General features: G+C 48.0%; 1 protein-coding gene across 2 annotated transcripts in view; it reads left to right on the forward strand.

Annotated features, from left to right (window-relative positions):
• Window positions 1-22,437, forward strand: part of GAB2 (GRB2 associated binding protein 2) — a 222,015-nt gene that overhangs the window by 176,932 nt on the left and 22,646 nt on the right. For both annotated transcript variants that reach the window (XM_045020929.1, XM_045020920.1), the window contains one exon: window positions 16,716-16,956. In XM_045020929.1, the coding sequence (XP_044876864.1) occupies window positions 16,716-16,956 (241 nt within the window). The remainder of the gene's footprint in view (window positions 1-16,715; window positions 16,957-22,437) is intronic.

Below are 22,437 nucleotides of genomic sequence, written 5' to 3' on the forward strand. Positions count from 1 at the left end.
GTTGCTCTGGAAGTGGTAGTAACTTCACAAGGAGTTTCTGGGGGGCACTGTATCAAGCCTGTAGTATTTTCCAGCCTCAGTGGGGAAACAAAAAACAATTAAAAGCAGCAAAGAATCCTGTGGCACCTTATAGACTAACAGACGTTTTGCAGCATGAGCTTTCGTGGGTGAATACCCACTTCTTCGTATTCACCCACGAAAGCTCATGCTGCAAAACGTCTGTTAGTCTATAAGGTGCCACAGGATTCTTTGCTGCTTTTACAGAACCAGACTAACACGGCTACCCCTCTGATAAAAAACAATTAGAGTAGATCATTATTTCTCCTTGTGGTCAAATAAACATTCCCAGTGGAAATGAATTTGTGGACATGTTATTTACCCTCCTTTTCAAGCCTCTGCTACTCTGACAGGGCTGAGCTAATGACAGTGAAGTCAGTTCTCCCTGGCCAACCAGGGAAGGCCGTAGCCTATAGTGGTCCTGTGCCTGACCCTTTGAAACACTGCGACTGTACTTACTGTTAACATGGCAGGAGAGGACAGGTTGTTAGTGCTACCATGGCTTTATTGGGGCCACAGAAGAGAAAACAGCCTCTTTTCAACACAAATGTCTAATCCCTGTTAATGGTTCTTACCAAGCAATTTGCCTCAATAATTGTAGGCCTATCTTGACATGAGTTACATGACATACATAAGACTTCATTTCTCAGTGGGCATGACTGGGAAGGTGAATGGAACATTAATTTGTAACAAACCTTAGGCTGGAGTCAGTCTAGCGAAGAAAAGTGGTTGGTACTAGAGACAAGATAACAGTACATGGACAGAGCATGCTGTACAAGGATTGGTTCGTGAAAAGGAACCAAGCCAGTCATGAAGCATATGATGCAATGTATAGTCAGGAATGCAAGCGTTAGTATAGATATATGTAAGGAAGCGTTTTGCTGTGTAATTTTGGATTTGTTTGCACCGTCCACCCACTGTGTTTAAACCTGGTCACCTTGGGCATAGTGTTGCTCTGTGCCAAATGAACGTACCTGAGTGCCCAATTCCTTAGTCAAATTGAATTTTCGAGACCCAAGTGGAAGAGCGTCTCAGGGGATCCCAACAATAAGATCCTGCAGCAGGGAGTTCCACACGCTAATAACGCATCCAGCCAAATTCTGCTGCAGATACCAATTGACTTTCCCATTGACTTCAATGGGAGTAGCACGTTTATCTAAAGGCAGAATTTAGCTCATTCTGTAAAATGTATTCTATTGTCTGTGTATTAAATGTCCCTTCATGTACTATGGGAAAGGGTAAATGGGAGCTCCCCTACTGCCCATCTCTTGACCGCTCATTATTTTATACAATTACAGTAGATCTCTATTATCTCTGCTTTTTTCCTCTCCATTCCAAATTAAACAGATCTAGCCTTTAAAAAAAAAATCCCTTCTCAACGTATTGTTATTGTGCATAACAGAAATGATGATTCATGAAACGGAAAGTCATAAAAAATGTCATTTATGCAGAATAAATAAATCCTGCCTCATCCTAAATATTTCCCCGCACTGTTATTTTCCCTCCTTGCAGGTCTTTATCCCACATGTGGGCTGTAAGATAAGACCACGCGCAGGTTTGTCACTGCAAGGTTGCTTGTAAGTGCTGGGCTGCAGACCGTGATATTCGTCTGTCTTTTCCTTGAGCCCTGAAGCACCCATTTTTTAAAAACGCGAACATATTGTTACCTTGGGCCCTGCAAGCATATCAAAAGGGGGAAGGTTCTGTAGACCAGATGTTAGGTCTACAAATATTGGCATTGTCCCTTTAAGGTTGATCATCACAATACTGAGAAGCTGCTATTTATTTTTTTTATTAAAATTAGCCTCAGTATTCACGGGTATTTTAGTAAGCCAACTTCATCACATCCCTTTGCTAACATAGGGCTTGATTCTCCACCGCTGCAGTCAATGGCAATTTCTCTGTTGACATCAGTGGGAGAAGGAGCAAGAGCATATGGGACCTTGTGTCTCCACTGCTTTGCACCTTGTGAAGTCATTTACACTTGCAGAATGTGGGTGTCAAACAATAGTTGTGGTTTTGTGATGTCCAGACAGGTGTGACTGACCACACACAGTGTGAGGCAGTGGAGACTCAGGCCTATATATTTTTAAAGGGATCATTATGACCATCATTTTGACCATCTGCATTTGTACAGCACCTAACACAATGGCATCCAGGTTCATGATCTCAAGTTGCAGTCGGGGGAGGTTTAGGTTGGATATTAGGAAAAACTTTTTCACTCAGAGAGTGGTGAAGCACTGGAATTGGTTACCTAGGGAGGTGGTGGAATCTCCTTCCTTAGAGGTTTTTAAGGTCAGGCTTGACAAAGCCCTGGCTGGGATGATTTAGTTGGGGATTGGTCCTGCTTTGAGCAGGGGGTTGGACTAGATGACCTCCTGAGGTCCCTTCCAACCCTGAGATTCTATGATTCTATGATTGGAGCTCCGAGGTGCTACCACAACACAAAGAATAAAAATCAGCAGTGGTCTGACCTCCTGCATAGCACATGCAGTGCAGTAATTCCTGTACTCAAGGGAATTGATCTACCATAGGAGAACAGAGAGAGCCCTGATCTGAACTTTTGGATCTGAATTTAATCCTGGATCTGGATTCAAGTCTTATGACTCGAGCCTCGAACCCATCTCTCCTGTTAGAGGACAGAACCAGGACTGATTGGTAGCAATCAACACAGTAAGCCTTCTGTGCAGTCCTAAAGCAGCTAGTGGGCTCTGTGTTTTCATGTATTTTACATCTGAATACCAGGGAAGCCATTAGCATTTGGATTTGCTTCTCAGTCAGTTCCTGCTAGGGGGTGGAGCAGGGAATCTCATGTGAATTGCAACAAGGTTATGCAAGGCCGGTCAGGCGGGCACATTGCTGTGCCTTTTATGTTGCAGCCTCTCTCCCTTTCCCTCTTTGTCCTTCAAATAATTGATTTCTGTTAAAATAACTGAGATATTTAATGCTTTGAGGTCAGGATGATCTGACTTGGCTCTTTTCCCTTCTCTCTCTCTCTCTTCAGTGCTGTGACATTTTTTCCTCATTCCCATGCTCCTCTGAGGCTATCACTGCTTTGGAAGGGTCTCAGATTTCTGTATTCTTTTTACAAATCCGAGGAGATTGCTGACACTTCTGCACCCAGGGATGTTATTTTATTTACATTGATCTCTCTCTCTCTCTACCCTCCTCTCAGCAAATGTTCACTTTGTAACACACAAACAAAACAGCAAAAGCCAAACTCACATGTAGCATTGCTTATTTATTGAAGCAAAATCTTATGCTTGAGACAGGTGTTGAAGTGACAGCCTGGGCAACAGCCGTCCTTTATTTACCCAAAGAACTAACACCGGCAGTGCAAACTTCTCACTGTCCTGTGAACGTGCTGATTGATGCACCATCTTTAGGGGGTGAGAGGATATTTCAATCATTGGCCTCTCTGCTGAGTGCCAATGGCAGTGGAATGTGGACATCTCTCCACTGGGAACTGGACTGAGACCACCAGTTCTTTTTGCACTGGCCACCAGTTTGCATTCACTACTTAGGAAAGATGGTCTTATGCTTAAGGCATCAGACTGCACCTTAGTAGCTGTAGATTCAATCCTTGCCTCTGCCACAAACTTCCCTATGTACTTGGTCATGTCACTTAATCTCTCTCTGCTCAGTTCCCCATCTAGGAAATGGTGATACTTCCTTTGTCTGACTTGTCAATTCAGGCTGAAAGTTGTTTGTGGCAGGGACTATCTCTTAGTTTGTGTTAGTACAGCACCTAGAACAACAGAGCGCTGATCTCAGCTGCAGTTCTGGGCACGACTATAATGCAAATAGTAGTAACCTGCCCTGCATTTGAACCAGTAACCTAGAGGTGAAAAGCTGTAGCCTGTTATCAGTTTCCTGTGGCACCTAGCTTCCTTTAAATACATGAAATGGATAGTGGTTGATTCTACGGGCCAGATGTTCAGCTGGTATAAACTGGAATAGCGCCATCAAAGTCAATAGACCTGCACTAATTAGCCACACTAATTTTCACCAGCTGAGGCTCTGGCCCATAGAATCATTGTCAGGTATAACATAGATATATCACAGTAGGGTGAGCATCTTCAGCTCCCATTGAAACTGTTAAGGTGCTCAGGATCTCACAACAGTGACCATGCCCGAGCATCAGTTGTCCATTGTGCTTCATATTTCAACAGAAGATTACTTGTGAGTTTTGAACTTCTGCTGTAGGTGAGCAGCCAATCCTAGCATTCAGAAACTGTGTCTATGGGGATGGATGCTATAGAAAGCCCTAAAGCAGATGCGAGAATATCTTACTAGGAAATAGCATTCACTGTAACTTCGAAAATCTCTCCTCCTGAGCTTAATGCAGTGACGTCATCATATTCCTCTAGCGTTGCACTCGGGGGTTTTGAGTTCAAGTTTCGACACTGCTGTTGGGCTGGGTTTAAAATTGCACCGACCCAGTGACTTTCTAGGTCTTAATGGTCCCCGAAGAAAAGAGACAAGGGAGGAATTGTGGTGTTAACTTTAAAGGGCATTGAGTTCGATGAGAGAATGTGCAGAACGAAAGAGGAGAAGGCAGCGATCAAAATCTGCCAGCAAGAAGTGAAGAAGGAAAAAATGTTGAGATCGTCTTTCCCATTAAGCTGTTAGACGGACATTTATAAGGTGACTTTACTTCTCCGCTCCAGACCTCTGTCAATTTTCTGAAAAGGAGAGAGGTTTTTTTTTCCCCATTTCATATTAGATTTTCCAAATGTGATAGAGTCAGAGGGAGGAGGGAAGGTTTGGTAAATAAAAAGATCTCAGAAAGAGCACGCTTATTTGGCAGAAGCAAAGTGACCTGAGAGAGACTGATGTCAGGCAGCTGGTGCGCTGAGACCTTGACAGTTATGCTGACCAATATTGTCTCATTGTTTCCTGTTACTTCCCCTGTCTCTAACCACGTTTTGTCTTATACTTAGGGTATGTCTACACTAGAAATGCTACAGCATTCTTCCATTGACCTAGTGGTGTCTACATTGGGGCTTAGATCAGCTTCATTACATTGTACAGGGTGTGACATTTTTCACAGCCCTGAGTAAAGTGGTTATGCTGACTTAACTTTGCACTGTAGGACACCCTTAGATTGGAAGCTGGCCTGTTGAAGTCAAGAACAAAACTCCCATTGAGGGGCCAGGATTTCACTCTATGATTTGGCACTGTGCGTTCGGTGTCAATGGTGCGGGCGCTGCATCAGTGAATGGAAGACAGATCCTCTCCAGACAGGTGGCAAAGGAGACACCTCCTGTGCCTCACCACTGTCTGGATTCACTCGTAGAAGGTGATATGTTACTATCTCCATTAAAAAAAAATACACATACTGTCAATTTCAACAGGAAGAGGACCGGGCAAGAGGTGAGCCAAGAGCCATGTCTCAGGCTTTGCAAGTTCCCATTATAGGCAGGGGCGGCTCTAGAAATCAGGCTGCCCCAAGCAGCGCGGTGCGGTGCGCTGCGCCGCCCTTCCCCGGTCCTGCGGCGGGTCCCCTCTTCCCGCGGCTCCGGTTAAGCTCCCGCAGGCATGACTGCGGCAGGTCAACCAGAGCCCGGGACGAGCGCACCTGCCGCAGGCATGACTGCGGCGGGTGCCGTGGTCCCGCGGCTCCGGTTGACCTGCCGCAGGCATGCCTGCGGGAGGTCCAGCCGAGCCGCGGGACGAGCGCCCCCTCCGCAGTCATGCCTGCGGCAGGTCCTCTCGTCCCGGGGCTCCGGTGGACCTCCCGCAGGCATGACTGCGGCAGGTCCGCCGGCCCAGCCTCCCGCCCTCCCCGGCGGCAGGGGACGCCCCCTACATTTTGCCGCCCTAGGCACCAGCTTGTTTTGCTGGTGCCTAGAGCCGCCCCTGATTATAGGCAAGTGTCATAGGATCATAGTAACATAGGACTGGAAGTGACCTTTATAGGTCATCTAGTCCAGTCCCCTGCACTGAGGCAGGACCTGACCGGTGTGTCTAATCTTTTCTTTAAAACCTTCAGTGATGGAGATTCTATAACCTCCCTAGGCAATTTGTTCCAGTGCTTAACTACCCTGACAGATAGGAAGTTTTTCCTAACTTAACCTGTCCTAAATCAGCCTTGCTGCAATTTTAAGCCAATTACTTCTTGTCCTGCCCTCAGTGGTTAAAGAAAACAATTAATCATCCCTCCTCTTTAGTTCAGCCTTTTACATACTTGAAAACTGTTATCATGTCCCCCCTCACTCCTCTCTTCTCCAGACTAAACAAACCCAAGTTTTTAAATCTGTCCTCTCAGATCATGTTTTCTAGACTTTCAATAATTGTTGCTGCTTCTCTGGACTTTCTCCAATTTGTCCACATCTTTCCTGAAGTGTGGAGCCCAGAACTGGACACAATACTCTAGTTGAGGCCTTATTGGTGCTGAGTAAAGTGGAAGAATTACTTCTTGTGTCTTGCTTACAACACTCCTGCTAATACATCTCAAAATAACTTTCACTTTTTTTCAACAGTATTACGTTGTTGACTCATATTTAGTTTGTGATTCACTATGCTTCCAGGTCATTTTCTGCAGAACTCCTTACTCAGAAGTCATTTCCTAGTTTGTATTTGTGCAGTTGATTTTGTTCCTTCCCAAGTGGAGTACTTTGCATTTGTCCTTACTGAATTTCATCCTATTTACTTCAGAACATTTCTCCAGTTTGTCAGGATCATTTTGAATTCTAATCCTGTCCTTCAAAGTGCTTGCAACCCCTCCCACCTTGGTATTATTGGCAAACTTTACAAGTGTGCTCTCTATGCCATTATTCAAATCCTTTATGAAGATTTCGAATAGATCCAAACTTAGGACAGATCCCTGTGGGACCACACATGATATGCCCTTCCAGCTTAACTGAGAACCATTGATAACTACTCTCTGAGTATGTTTTTTCTCACCTTATAGTAGGTTCATCTAGGCTATATTTGCCTAGTTTGTGTATGAGAAAGTCATGTGAGACAGTATCAAAAGCCATTCTAAAACTGAGATATATCATATCTACTGTTTCTCTGACCCCATCCATAGGCTTGTTACCCTGTCAAAGAAAGATATTAGGTTGGTTTGACCTCATTTGTTCTTGACAAATCCATGTTGACTGTTGCTTATCACATTATCTTCTAGTTGCTTACAAATTGATTGTTTGATTATTTGCTCCAGTATCTTTCTGGGTACTGAAGTTAAATTGACTCGTCAGTAGTTCCCTGGATTATCCTTATTCCCCTTTTTATAGATAGGTACTATATTTGTCCTTGGGATCGCTCCTGTCCTCCACAAATTCTCAAAGATAATTGCTAGTGGCTCAGAGATCTCTTCAGCCAGGTCCTTAAGTGTTCTAGGATATATTTTGTTAGGCCCTGCCAACTTGGAGACATCTAGCTTGTCTAAATAATTCTTAACTTGTTCTTTCCCTATTTTAGCCTCAGATCCTGCCCCACTTGCACCCATGTGCCATTATGGAGGCACATGGGCACAAGCCAAAAGCATCAAGAGCTGATGACTTCACAGATTGATTTGATTGGTTGCTCGGCTAATCCACATCTAGACCATGAACCCTAATTTGTCTCTGAATTTAGCTTGCTTTAAAGGGCAATTCCTAGCCTCATCCACAAAACAGAGCTTGAAAGCAGGATCCGTATTCCCAAGGCATGTTGGACCCGATTCTCCACTCCCATTTCACAGCCACGTGATTCCATTGGCTCCTCTGCAGTTACCCTTGCTTCACAGCAATATAAGTGAGAGGAGAAGCAGGCCTATGGTATCAGATGGGCGTAGCATCAGTTAACACAGTGACATCAGGACCTGCCCTGCAAATGCCATCTCACATCAGCGGTCCTTTCTCATGCAAACACGCCCATTGACTTCAATGGCACTACTCACAGGAGTGAAAACCATTCACGGTATATGGAAACCCTAACTCTGTGTCCACGAGGAGCTCATGAATATAACTGACTGTGAAAAGGGATTACAACTCTTTCATAGAAGCACCTTTTCAAGTCAGTGAACATGGGAAATGTTTCAGAGCAGTATCTGGCTCTAGGCAGGGGAGAACTGTCATTATATCAGCTGCCATGGTTAAAAAACTACCTTCTGAGCAATAATTTCCAAAGGAGACTGAGTAATTATTTTACTCAGATAAGCCCGGGAACATTGTGTAAAAATATGTGTACCCAGTAATAGTCAAGTGCTCTAAGCAAGGGAATTTAAAGCTGTCAACAAGGAGGGAAATACCAACTTTTTAGATTGAAAAACAGTCATAAAAAATTCCTGGCTCCCAGCCTAGTGAGCCACAGTTTCAGATTCACATTTTTCCTTCTGGGATGGAGTCCCAGTTGTTTTTTCCTTACCATAACATAAAGCCAAAGCCTAACATGCACATCTTAACTATGAACTCTACAGGGCCGTAGCCTCAGTTGGTGTCAGTCAACAACACTGACTCTCATGGAGCTACGCCCATTTACACCAGCTGAGTATCGGGCTGTGTTTCCTTAAGAGATCACCACAGCGTCTGTAGCATGAACTTGAGGAGCGGTTCACATGCAAAACAATGCTGCTACCATGGAGAGAAGCTCGTAGGCGTTCAGCTGTGCCCTGTGCTCCCCCTGCCTTGCCAGATTGTGAGAGTTTAACTCCCAAAACTGAAGGGCTGGAAAACCAGGAAATGTGAAGTTAAAATGACACTTCCCACACAACCTTAACTCTGACCCTTTGGGGATGGCATGAGGAACTGGGAGTATGACAGTACCTTAGCCCTCCCTAACTATTCCTGTCATTTGCCCTGCACCTGGCACAGTTCCAGTGTATCACGTCTGTTCACAGAGATTTCACTGTGCTCTGTAATTCATTGATCCAAGTAGTACTTGAGACTGGTTGCACACAAAGGCACGGTCCTGGGAGCTGCCTGAGGGACTCCTTCGGGGAAGGATCAAAGGGGAGCAGACTCACAGTTGGGTGGCACAAGGATTTTTTTCGTGGCCGCCTGCCTCAGCATGTGTATTTAAGAGCACTTTCAAATAGCTATAAACAGAAACACTGCTGCAACTGTAACTCTGGTGTTACTAGGGCCTACCCCATAATACTGCAGGCAGGGGGCTAGAGTGGCAGCCCTGCACTGTCTCTCTGGAGAATGTAGGGCTAGCAAAGGTGGAAGCACTAGCGTTCTGGGGTTAGACCACTCAGTGGTTAAAGACACCAGTGCCTCATCCACGCCAGCTCTGCCGTTATTGCTGGCACTGCAGAAGCTGCGCTGGGGCTAGAACAATGGTAGGAAATAACACACTCCTTGTAGACGAGGCTCTGGAAACTGATGTTCTCTGCCCATCCAGGAAATGGGCACAGCACAGCAAACAGGGCTGATGCTAGCTGCCCTCGATGAACTAGCCCCTAGGAGCAAGGTAGGCTCTGCGCCCACACCTCTCGGGAGTAGCAACCCTGCCACAGAAGTCTCCGTTGAATGGCCTTGCCCACTCAGAACTGAGCCTGTGAGCTTATTTCCTACCACCTGGCTATAGCTTCTGGAGATAGCAGCGGGGGTTGGCTTTGAACCCATGGTGGAGAAAGCCAGGACTCCATCGCCTATTACCAATCCCTCCCTCCCATTCTCCCCCTCGCATTGCCAACCGTGCATGAGGTATGGTTTTTTTAGGAGAAAGGGAGTGCTCTTCAATTCAGCAGGGTTCTACTTGCTAAAAACGAACCCTATAGCCGGTATTATTATTTATATTACAGCAGGGCCAAGAGATGCCAGCTGTGATCGGAGCCCCATTGTACTAGGGGTTGTACAAACAGTCCCTGTCCTGACGAGCGTACCGTCTACGCGGACAAAGGGCAATAGAAAGGATGCGTTATTATCCTTCCCTTACAGATGGGGAGCTGAGGCACAGAGAGGGGAATGACTTGCCCAAGGTGAGTCAGGGCATTTGTGGAGAGCCAGGATTGGAATCCAGAGCTCCTGAGTTGCAGCCTTGTAGCATAATCACAAGCTCAGCCTTCCTCTAATCAGTTGCCATTTCCAGACAGTATAGAAATGCTAAGGCCTTGGCTTTTCTTTAAGCGCTGGAGCTGTGTTAGTGTGGATCAAAGATAATCCCCATCATGTCAGGTGAATCCTTTAACACTGCATGCTTTTTCCCTTCCCTCCCTCCCTCCTCGAAAGTACCCGTCGCTGAGGTTTGACCTAAAGCACACTTTCCTATCTAATAACAAAAATATATCTTGGCAGCCTCACGGTGCAGCAGCTGGGTTTCTTTTTCTGGCACTTGAAATACCCTCCCAGACCCACATAACAATCCATCTCTCACCTGCTATTTATGGAGTTCATCTCACAAAGCTAATGGAGTAAGTGAGTGCTGAATTCACTCCCATTAATGCGCTCGGTGTCCAGGGCAGCGCGGGAAGCGTAATGGGGATTCATTTTGAAAATCGATGCGGATGTCGATGGACTGGTGTCCCTTGAGGGAGCGGCATGCTTTTACTGGAGCTTGCTTCTCATTCCCCTGCCACCTGCTTTTTGACTTTTTTTTTTTTTTAAACGTCTTCGCAATCGGGGAGAGAGTTGTGGAGCCATTAGTCCTGCCTTAAATTGCTGTTTATTTTTTAGTGCGCTCATCAGCTTCCCTTCATCTTCGGTAGATGCCAAATCACTTTGGTGGAATGGCCCCCAACAATCGAATCTACTCGCAACACCGTTGAATTCTAACATGTCTCATTCCCATGACTGTCGGGCAGCAGTAGCCATAGGGGAGATTTGGCATGAAGGAGGCAGAAATGATAGATGAGAAGAGGCAGCTTATGATGTGGTGTAAAATGGCTGCCTGAGCAGCTAGGCCTGTGCAACAATAATCAAAATACAACATGGCCTGATGATGTGGATATTTATGAAACTGGGATCCTTTTGTTTTTCATACAGCATCTCCGCAGAGGCAGGCAGTCCGCTGGGGGTGGCTGGGCTGAGGGGCAGATGGGGATGTCTGACTTTTTATTTATAATAGCAAGACTTGATAAACATTGGAAAACATAATCTCAAGTACACATCTAAAATGATGGGGTCTAAATTAGCTGTTACCACTCAAGACAGAGATCTTGGAGTCATTGTGACTGTTCTCTGAAAACATCCACTCAATGTGCAGCGGCAGTCAAAAAAGCAAACAAAATGTTGGGAATCGTTAAGAAAGGGATAGATAATAAGACAGAAAATATCATATTGCCTTTAATACGCTGCCCGTCTTCATCATCATTGCCATTTATGTCAGCTAGGCCGGTGCAAAGGGGCTGCGGGGCAGACATAAATCCCCCCCGAGGAATACCTCCGGGCAGGGGCACCCTGTACTGCCTCTGCAACAGCCCTGGTTGCAGGGACAGGCCAGAGAGGGGAGAGGATGAATCTGGGATGTAGCCAGAGTAGATCTGTGCTCTGCCCATTCTGTGCCCCTGCAAAGCCCCGTACAGGCCATTGAAGCAGGGCGTGCAACTCAGTGAAGTCATCTGGGCTGCCCTAGCCAGAGGCCACCCCCATCTCAGCAGGCACTGAATAGGGGGAGGCAACAACTGCATTTCCTCTGTGCTGGTGCCAGCGCTGATGCAGCCAGCAACCCGGCTCACAGATTCTAGGGGCTTCGGGGCAGGGACTGTATCTCCAGAGTCTACAATACAGTGGGGCACCAGTTCTGACTGGGGTCTTTGGCTACTATAGCAACATAAATATTTAATAATAATGATAAGCGTCCAAGGACACTGAGGCAACTGTCTACTCCCCTGAAAAGCACTGAGGGATTTTTAATGCCCATGCAAAGAAAACAAGAGTTAGGTTTTTTTTAAGTTCTCCTCTAACTCCATTAATGTCAACGTTAAATATTGATCATTTTTGTGTTTAGCACAAACCACACAATAAAGTTGAGCCACGCAACCGGACTTTTACTAATGTGCTTTTTCTGTCTCAATAGAAGTTCACAGTATGATGGGGGAAAATACATCAGAAGTGAAAGATCAGCAGACAGATCAGTTTGGTACCTTGACATGATTTAGAAGACTGAAAAGTCACCTCAGGAGGGGCCATTCTTTTTCTGAGCCACTTTTCTTCTCTCTGTTGGTCGTGTCACAAGGACAAAGAGCCAGATTCTGGGGCTGAAGATTGGGGTGCAGGAGTGGGCCCAGGGCTGGGGATTGGGGTGCAGGAGTGGGCTCAGGGCTGGGGCAGGGGGTTGGGCTACTGGAGGGGATGAGGGCTCCAGCAGGGGCTGTGGGCTCTGGGGTGGGGATAAGGGGTTCGGAGTGTGGGAGGGGGCTCTGGGCTGGGCCAGGGGGTTGGGGTGTGGGGGGAGGAGGGCTCACGCTGGGGGTGCAGGCCAGGGATGAGGGGTTTGAGGTACAGGAGGGGGCTCAGGGCGGGGGATTGGGGTGCAGGAGGAGGTGCAGGCTCTGGGAGGGAGTTTGGGTGTGGGAGGGGGCTCAGGGCTGAGGCTGTGCCTTGGGGTGCAGGGTGCGGGTTCCAGGCAACACTTACCTCAGGCGGCTCCCGGAAGCAGCAACATGTGCCTGTGGCCGTTAGTTGGAGGCTTGGCCATGGAGGCTCTGTGTGCTGCCCTCGCCCACAGGCACTGCCCCACAGCTCCCATTGCCTGTGGTTCTCAGCCAGTGGGAGCTGCACAGCTGGTGCTCGGGCTGGGGGCAGCACGCGGAGCCCCCCTGGCCACCCCTCCACCTAGGAGCTGGACATGCTGGCCACTTCCCAGGAGCCACGCAGAGCCAGGGCAGGTAAGGAGCCTGCCTTAGCCAAGCTGCCCCGCTGACTGGACTTTTAGCGGCCCGATCCGCGGCACTGGCCTGAGCCACCAGGGTCCCTTTTCAGTTGAAAACTGGACGCCTGGCAGCCCTAGCGGCACAAAATAGGCAGATCAGGGAACCAGGGTCTGAACTTCTGCCTTCTTACATGGTTGCAAAAGGCCATCTTTTAACTCCCATGGGGAATTAGATGCCTAGACACTTTTGAAAATCCCACTAGGCACCTATTTCCATCGTTAGGTACCTAAATATCTTTAAAAATCTGGCCCAAAGCACCTAACACACCTTTGGGTGCTGTGTAAATAATAATAATTATAATACTGTTATGCATAGGCGCCGACTTACCCTCTGCCCGCCGGGTGCTCGACCTGCCCCCCTGCTCCTGGCCCCGTCCCTGTACCCCCTCTTCCCACCCCTGCACTGTCCTCGCCCTGACCCCATTCCACCCTTTCCCCAAAGTCCCCACCCCCTTCCCTCAAGTCCCTGCCCCTTCTCCGCCTCCGCCCCTGAGCGCGCCACATCCCTGCTCCTTCCCCTCCCTCCAGGAAAGTCCTAAGTGCTGCCAAACAGCTATTAGGTGTGGGGGGGAAGTGCTGGGAAGGAGGGGCAGGAGCGGGGACGCGGCACACTTGGGAGGCGGGGCTGGGGAAGCTTGGCTGCTGGTGGGTGCTGAGCACCCGCTAAGTTTTCCCTGTGGGTGCTCCAGCCCCGGAGCACCCATGGAGTCGGCGCCTATGCTGTTGTGAGCTAGGTGAAACCTTGTTGTGGATTGAGTTAAAACCTTGTTGAGATGAATGGACGTGAATGCACTCTTCAGTTAACATAACTGTACGGATAAATTAATCACAATCCCCCACCTAAGACAAAAGGGTTATGTGACCCTGCTCGAGAGTTTTAGACTGTGTGGGCAGAAGAATTTTTGCTGGGTATTGTAAATTCAAGCAGAGGCCTATAAGTACGATACAGCTCTGGAAGAAGCTGGAGAGAGAGCTTTTGGGTCTGATGCTGGCTACAGAGGTTTAGGGCTGTAAGCAACAAAGCTATCCCCTGGTTTGGGTTCCTCCTGTGTTTGGAGAAGCAGGACTTCATACATTCCTTGTAAATAAACAAGATTGCATCAAAGAAATATCAGCCTCTATCATCTGTTTCTCGTCCCAACTGGAACACTCACAGGCTTTGATTAGCCACTTGAGTCAAAATGGGGTAACACTACCAACCAGTGGGCTCCATTTCTTGACTTCACTGGGAGTTTTCCCTGGGCAAAAACTACTGTTCGCAGTTTGCTGCAGTCTCTTTGCAGTCTGTTACTTTTGTGTATTTATCTGTCGGGCACATAGTCTGACAGGCAGCTTGTTTGGTTCAGAAGTGGTGCTGTGTGTGAACTAAGGGTGTGATCCTAATCCAGATCTTAGTGCACAGGTGTCCACTTCACAAACCCACCATCACAACTCGCACTTATCTGCCCCACTGGGCAGAAAGGTTAAGGATTGAATGGACATGGAGACTGAACTGTCTGTCTCTCCTTTCATAAGGTACAAATGTGTAACAGTGGAACAACTGACCTTGGGCTGCGGCAGATTCTCCATCACTTGACGTTTTCAAATCAAGACCGGAGTATCTTTGTGAAAGAGCTGCTGCGGCTCAAACAAGAAGTTATAGCCTCAGTGTGGGGATTAGTGGGTGACGTTCTTTGGCCTGTGCTCTGCAGAAAGACAGACCGGCTGATCATAATCAAAATCTGTGAATCCCTATGGGTGGTCCTGGCAGATCACAGTAGAGGCAAACGAGCAGTTTGCGCTGTTGTGCCGTGCCAGCTCCATGGAGAGAGAATTTAATTCCCCAGGACTGTCAATCAGGCACTTTCCCCATCAACACTACATTAGTTAAAATCACAGCTATAAAAACGGTGACTTCAGTACCATATGACTCGAGTTTTATATGCACTGTGATTATGTGCCTCGCCTGGGAGCCCTTGAAACCACTTTAACTAAACTGGCTCTGCTTTTCCCATATATTTTGTCCCTTATTTTTATGGGGCTTACAGCCTGGCTGTAACAATTCATGCCTGGTTCAAGCTCTTGGAGCACATTTATCGGAGAGCTGGGATGGCAGCAGGATTGCTCTTGATCTCTGTAGGGGCATTGGGTGGAAAGAGAGTTAGTATTTAAAATGTATTTTCTCTTTCAACAGCAGTGCAGAGGCAGTGTTGGGTAGTGGCTAGAGAAGGGGACTTTGAGTTAGGCCTTGCATCTCTTGCCACTTCACCTGGTGTAAATCAGAGTCAATGGAGTTACACCATAAAAGCCATAGAGAGGAGAATCAGGACTCTGGAATGCCTTCCTGCTCTGCCACTGACCCAATGTGTGACCTTGGACAAAACACCTCACTTCTCCGTGCCTCGGTTTACCCTGCTGTCACGAGGATGTAATAATGATCCCAGACAGGTGTGTGATGAAGTGTATTGAACACCTGTCTCTAACGCCTCTGGGGAATTCTTTGGATGAGAAACACAACTCATTATTTAAAACCTCCCATTTATAAACTGATGTTCCAGTGAGTTCATGATGATGCTAGGGCCTGATTCCCAGCAGATTTGTGCCTTGTGTAGTCATTTACCCCTGTGCAAAATGAGCACAAAAAAGGGTGCAAAATGCTGCCACTGTATGCTGGTAACGTTGTGGACTCACTGTGCACAAGTGTGAATGGCTACCCAAGGCAGGGAAGAATCAGGCTCCCTCGCCTCAGGGTGTCCCAGCAAGGCAAATGCAGCCAGCCACCTCCTTCTTGTATTCCCTCCTCAGGGTCAATTGGGACTAAGCTTGAAGGCAAGAACTTGAGAACTAAAGAACTTATTGTTTAGGGAGGCCCTTAGGAGCCCTTCAGTGGGAGCCTGATTTAGTTCTTTCCTATGCAGAGACCCTGAATTTGATTCTCCTCTCATGCTGGTTTGTTGACTTCAGGGAACAGTCTCCTGATTTTCACTGGAGTAAATAAGAGGATAAACAAGATCCTATTCCTGTCAAGTGCTGAGAAACCTCCTCCATCACCGCACATGACCAGGCCCTCAGTCCATTTACTCCACGACCCCTTAATTCCTTCTGTTTCTCCATATTCCCCTACAGAGAAGGTGGCGTTTGATGCTGCCAGCTTATCGTTGCACCACTGGACCGAGTTTCCAGTTCCTGGATGTATTTGTATGTGTACATCACCTAGGTGGCTTTGTCGGCAGATACTCACTAACTTAACACCAGCACCAATAACTGTCTCTGTTTCCCTATGCTGAGGAACATGATGGGTTTCTGCATGACTATGTCACTAATAACCATAAGCAAAACCATCTCCCTCTCTCTGAATGCCTGGGCATTTTCCTAAAGAATCTAAAGTTCAAATTATTATGGACAAGGTTGGCATGAATCATTAGTGCTGCAGAATTAAATCTTGTCTTTATCCACAGCCTGGAGGGTGGGAACACAAGTTTGCCCACGCTGCCCCGCCAATGTGTTTCAGTCATGATCTGGAGGGGAGAATACAGTTTAGACTCCCATGTGGTTGGATTGCCTGCAAAGCTGCCGTTGGATTGGTGGCTTTTGCACAGTGTTATTTTTAAGTGCATCACAGCTGAGATCGCTAGACAGGTATAACTTTGATGACTGAAAGCAAGTGCCTAATTGAATGGTGGCCTGGGGGTAGAACACCTTCCTGCAGAGGTAGGGGGTGGGTGTTCTATTCCCACCTCTGTCCTTAGCCCAGTGAGTGTTTTTGGGTAGGCAACTGTATGTCTTGCTTTCCTCCTCTGCCTTTGTATGGTGCTTGTAGATCTATGGCTAGCTGTTCGCGTGCTAATAATCCTCATTGTATTTTTCTCACACAGACACTCTGAGGAACATTCCCTTGGTGAGCCATGGTCCCCGCTCCTCCCCAGCAGAGCTAAACAGCTCCAACCACCACCTGCTCAGAGAACGCAAGTCATCAGCTCCTGCCCACTCCAGCCAACCTACCTTGTTCACTTTCGATTCACCTGCCAACCACGTCCAGACCACCTTGTCTGCCAGCGCCCCACAGGACTATCTCTTCCTGCACCAGTGTATGAGCCGAAAATCAGAAAATACAAGGTACAGTAGGAGGTCTGTGGGCAAACATGGGGGAAACCCCGTAACATCAGCAATGATATTCCACCCTCAAAGCTATATCCAGAGGGAGCGCTGGTGGTTGGCTACAGCATAGGCATTCTAGGGGGGCTACTTCCAGCTCTGCCACTGACTGGCTACCTGATCTTGGGCAAGTCACTTAATCTGACGTATCTATCACTGACATCAATGAGAATTGTGCCTTGATCAAAGGCATGATGTCAGCCTTAGCGCATCAGTAAATCTAGGCAGCTGAAGAGAGGGTAATGATGGCTCTAAACTATCTTCATGTTCCCCTGATCCCCACAGCTGCTATGGGGTGGGGTGGCCCATGGCATAATTTAGAGCAGCCTTGGGGGTCATCTACATTACACCCAGCTGTAAAGGCTTCCAGGGGGCTGTTTCAATGCTAGGGATTGCCAGCATGCAGCTGAACTGTGGCCAAGCCCCCTGTGCTGGTGTGGCTGAGAGTGACTATGCCAGCCAAAGGAATCCTAAACTGCCCAGCTTTCTAGCCCCTCTGCACTGCAAGAATCTGACCCATCGTTTCCAGTTTTAACCTTTAGGCAAAGCTTTCTGGACAAAATAACCATTTTTCCTTTTCAAGGGATGGGTGGATTTGCCTGCTGTTTGACACCCTTCTCACGTTTCATATGGTGATGGTGCAAACCTGCTGTAACCCAGACCTTGGTTTGCATCACAGCTGTCAGTCGCATTCAGTGCAGTATTTTTGGGAGAATGGCAGCCATCCCACCTCCCAGCCGGAAGGGCTGCCTTAAACAGTGGAGAGCCGGTTTGCAGAGTATAAGCAACGAGGCGGGACCACTGCGAGAATGAGAGGGGAGTAAAGGTCACAGCAAACTGGATTACTGGGATCAGGGGCGTCTCCTGACTCCCCACAGAATTTCCCTGCTGCATCTCTCTTTCACTAACAATAAAAATGTTTTACTTCAGCTGGAATTAACGAAAAATTATAAATAACCCTCCTCATGGTCCAGCTGTTAGACGCCTCTTGGAGACTAAAGACCATTCTGCAAACATCTTCTGCAAGCCTAGTGACAGAGGAATCTGAGACAAGGAGGAGAGATAACAAGGGCTAGACGTCCTTGGAGTAGGAATAAGACCGTCCCTTACACCAGTGACCTGGTCTAGCACTGTGCTAATAATGGATTTTTCGGTTCACTGATAAGTCTGAAAAATTGGAGTTAGGGGGTGGGGGAAAATAGTTTCAGGCTGAAGTGGATACCATTATTTTTTAAACGTTGAGTGCATCGAAAAGTAAAACGAAACTTTGTTTTGGGTTGAACAACCTGTTTTGTTTTGATTGTGAGCCTTTTAAATTGGGTCTGAATTGTTTTTAAAAGTAAAATTATAGGAGATTTCTAAACAAAAAGTTGCTTCAGACTGAAAATATTGAAACGTTTCATTTTGAAAAGGTAGAAATGAAACATGTCCAGATTTTAAGAATTTTTGTGTTTCGTTTTCAGCACATGAATTCACAAAACATTTCATGTCAGCAAATCAGCATTTTTCGCTGGAAAAAGTTACACTCGAAAAATGTTATCCCGCTCTAACCTGGACTCTATAGAACTATTTCGAATGCCCAGAGAAGCAGCTGCAGGTACATTAGCTGGGAGAAAAATATTAAGGGCTGTCAACTGTCATGATCATGGTATCAGCTGATCTCCAGTAGAGGTCTGGAAGAAAATTCCTTCCCTGACGCATGGTTACAGCCCAGAGCGAGGTGTCAGGGCTCCTTGGTACTGTTCCCACGTAACCTCTCGGTCTTACCCAGCTGTAAAATGGGGAAAATAATAGTGATGTGGCAGCGGCATTAGGGGGAACTGACTAATTAACTTTTGCAAAGTACTTTCAGATCCTCAGATGAAAGGCAAAGCAAGGCTCTTAGTCTGGGGGCATCTGGCGTAAGTCACCATCAGAGTCAAAATACCTGGCCGGGACCCAGGAACCAAATTCCCAGGGCTGAGCAGCCACTTGGTGTAATTCAGCATTGTCTTGCGATGCTCAGTCTTTGTCAAATGAGTCTATTTCTTAGCGCCATCTTGTGATGGCTTCTGTGAACAGCAGCACCTTAATCACCACACATTGTGGGAGATGTGCCCGGACCTTAAAATAGAAACAAAACCATCTTCTCGCTGGCTCTTGCCCACCCAGTGTACGAAAGTTACGCACCTCAGAAACAAATTGTAGCTCCCCTGTGTAATTTACTGCAGGCAAAATCTTCTCTGGAACACTATTATCAGTGGCACAACAAGCCACACAGGACCCTGGTTCCAGAAGAGGCTAGGGGCCCATTTCCCAATTTTGAAATCTAAAATTTTCTTTGTCCCCAAACTACCTACCACCCCCGACATCCCCCATTTCCCCTACAATGCCCACAACTCACTGCACTGCCCCCAACATACCCCACTCACCCCTAACCCCTCACCCTGCAGCCCCCCCAACACTCCCCACTCACCCCATAGCCCACCAACTCCCCCTCAGCCCCTCACCCACCACCCCCAGGATCCTCTGGGTCACACCAGCACCTCTGATCCCCCAGCTCAGTGCTCCGCTCCCGACCAGGGGTGTGTGCAGGAATTTAAACCTGGCTGCTTTTGGAGGGGCACCTGCTGTCAGCTCCCGCCACAGCCCCAGGTCTGGAGGAGCTCTCTCTCCCCACCGTGGCCCTGGGGCTAGAGGGGTTGTCAGCTCCTGCCACAACCCCAGGGCCGAGGAGCTCACTCTCCCCGCTGCGGTCCCAGGGCGGGATGAGTTCTGTGCCCCCATCGATTACTGGGGGGGGGGGTGCCCTTGCTTGCCCTCCCTTGTGCACTCCCCTGCTTCTGACGTGGGCTAGGCCAGCTCCACCCAATCCCAGCCATCCATCCGTTCCGCAAATGCCCATTGTCTGCCCTGCTCTCACATGGCACAAGCCAAATTGGAGTGACGAGTGGTGCTGCGACTCCATGTGCCAAGTTGCAATGCCACTCGCTCAGATTTGGCCAGGCCACAGCTGGACCAAACCTGAGCACCCACGCACCCAATCATAGTGCCACTCAGATTCAGCCTGGTCTCCCCTCTCTCCAGTGGAGGGATGGCCGGGCAAAATTTGAATGAGCAGCATTGTGACTCTGTGCACCAGTTGAAGTGCTGGAGTGTCGCTCTGTCTGGTTAGGGCCCCATAATCTCATGGGCCCTGGTGCAACTGTACCACTTGAACCATTGGGCTTATGCCACTGAATATTATTTCCTCCTAATGTCTCTGTTATCGATGCAATACAAGGCTGGATGATGTGTATCAATAACAGGAAAGTAACAGATATAATCACAGGCAGACAGAAACTGTTAAAAGAAGGTTAAGGTTGCAAAGTCAAGCACAGAAAAGCTATAAATGCCGGGATTACATAAGAATGGTCCATCTAGCCCAGGATCCTGTCTTCTGACAGTGGCCAGTGCCAGATGCCTCAGGAGGAATGAACAGAACAGGGCAATTATTGAGTCATAGGCGCCGACTTCTCCTCTGCCTGGTGAGTGCTTGACGCCCCTTGCCCCTGGCCTCGCCCCTGCCCTGCTTCTTCCCACCCCAGCACCGCCCTCACCCCACCCCCATTCCACTCCTTCCCCAAAGTCACCGCCCCACCCCAGCCCCGCCCCCTTCTTGCCCCATTCCATCCCCTTCCCCCAAGTCCCCGCCCCGCCCTGCCTCTTCTCCACCTCCTCTCCAGAGCGCGCCGCATCCCCGCTCCTCCCCTTCCCTTCTGGAAAGTCCTAAGCGCCGCCAAACAGCTGTTAGGCAGCGAGGGGGCAAGAAGCACTGGGAGGGAGGAGGTGGAGTGGGGATATGGCGTGCTCGGGAGCGGGAGGAGCCGAGGAGGGGGTAGGGGGAGCTTTGCTGCCAGTGGGTGCTGAGCACCCACTAATTTTTTCCTTTGGGTTCTCCAGCCCTGAAGCACCCACAGAGTCAACACCTATGTATTGATGGATCCATCCTCTGGCTTCCACTCCCAGCTTCTGGCAGTTGGAGGCTTTGGACACCCAGAGCGTGGAGTTGCATCCCTGATAATCTTGGCTAATAGCTATTGATGGACCTATCCTCCATGAACTTATCTAATTCTTTTTTGAACCCAGTTATATTTTTGGTGTTCACAACATCCCCTGGCAAGGAGTTCCACAGGTTGACTGTGTTGTGTTAAGTAATACTTACTTTTGTTTGTTTTAAACCTGCTGCCTATTAATTTCATTGGGTGACCCCTAGTTCTTGGGTTATGTGAAGGGGGTAAATAAATTAAGGGTGCCCACACAGGCAAGTGCTGAAAGCACAGGAGAGTCCATCTCCCATCTCTCAGTTCAGCGAAGTTATAAGCAACTGCAAATAGGGTTTTATAGTGGAAAGCTTTGGACGATCTTACCTATAGGTGACAGGTTTCAGAGGGGTAACCGTGTTAGTCTGGATCAGTAAAAACAATGAGGAGTCCTTGAGACTAACAAATGTATTTGGGCATATGGTAACTACACACCACACAACAGAAACACTAATCCAGGAACCAACCCCTGCAATAAACCCCGTTGCCAGCTCTGTCCGCATATCCATTCAAGGGACACCATCGTAGGACCCAACCACATCAGCCACACCGTCAAGGGCTTGTTCACCTGCACATCTGCCAACGTGATATATGCCATCATGTGCCAGCAATGCCTCTGCCATGTACATTGGCCAAACCGGACAGTCTCTACGCAAAAGAATAAATGGACACAAACCTGACATCAGGAATCATAACATTCAAAAACCAGTAGGAGAGCACTTCAATTTCCCTGGGCACTCAATAACAAACTTAGGGTATGTCTACACTACGGGATTATACCGATTTTACAGAAACCGGTTTTTTTAAACAGATTGTATAAAGTCGAGTGCATGCGGCCACACTAAGCACATTAATTCGGCAGTGTGCGTCCATGTACCGAGGCTAGCGTCGCTTTCCGGAGCGTTGCACTGTGGGTAGCTATCCCATAGTTCCCGCAGTCTCCCCCACCCATTGGAATTCTGGGTTAATAGCCCAGTGCCTGATGGGGCAAAAAACATTGTCGCTGGTAGTTCTGGGTACAGCCTCACCCCTCCCTCCGTGAAAGCAGCGGCAGACAAACATTTTGCGTCTTTTTTCCTGGATGAACTGTGCAGACGCCATAGCACAGCAAGCATGGACCCTGCTCAGCTCAAGACAGCAATCATGGACGTTGTAAACACCTCGCACATTCTCGTGCAGTCTGTGCTGAACCAGGACCTGCAAAACCAGGCAAGGAGGAGGCAGCTATGGCAGAGCAGCGACGAGAGTGATGAGGACATGGACACAGAATTCTCTCAAACCGTGGGCCCCAGCGCTTTGGAGATCATGCTGGTAATGGGGCAGGTTCTAGCCATTGAACGCTGATTTTGGGCCCGGGAAACAAGCACAGACTGGTGGGACC

Source organism: Mauremys mutica, chromosome 1 (genome assembly GCF_020497125.1).
Source record: "Mauremys mutica isolate MM-2020 ecotype Southern chromosome 1, ASM2049712v1, whole genome shotgun sequence".
NCBI classification, from domain to species: domain Eukaryota; kingdom Metazoa; phylum Chordata; order Testudines; family Geoemydidae; genus Mauremys; species Mauremys mutica.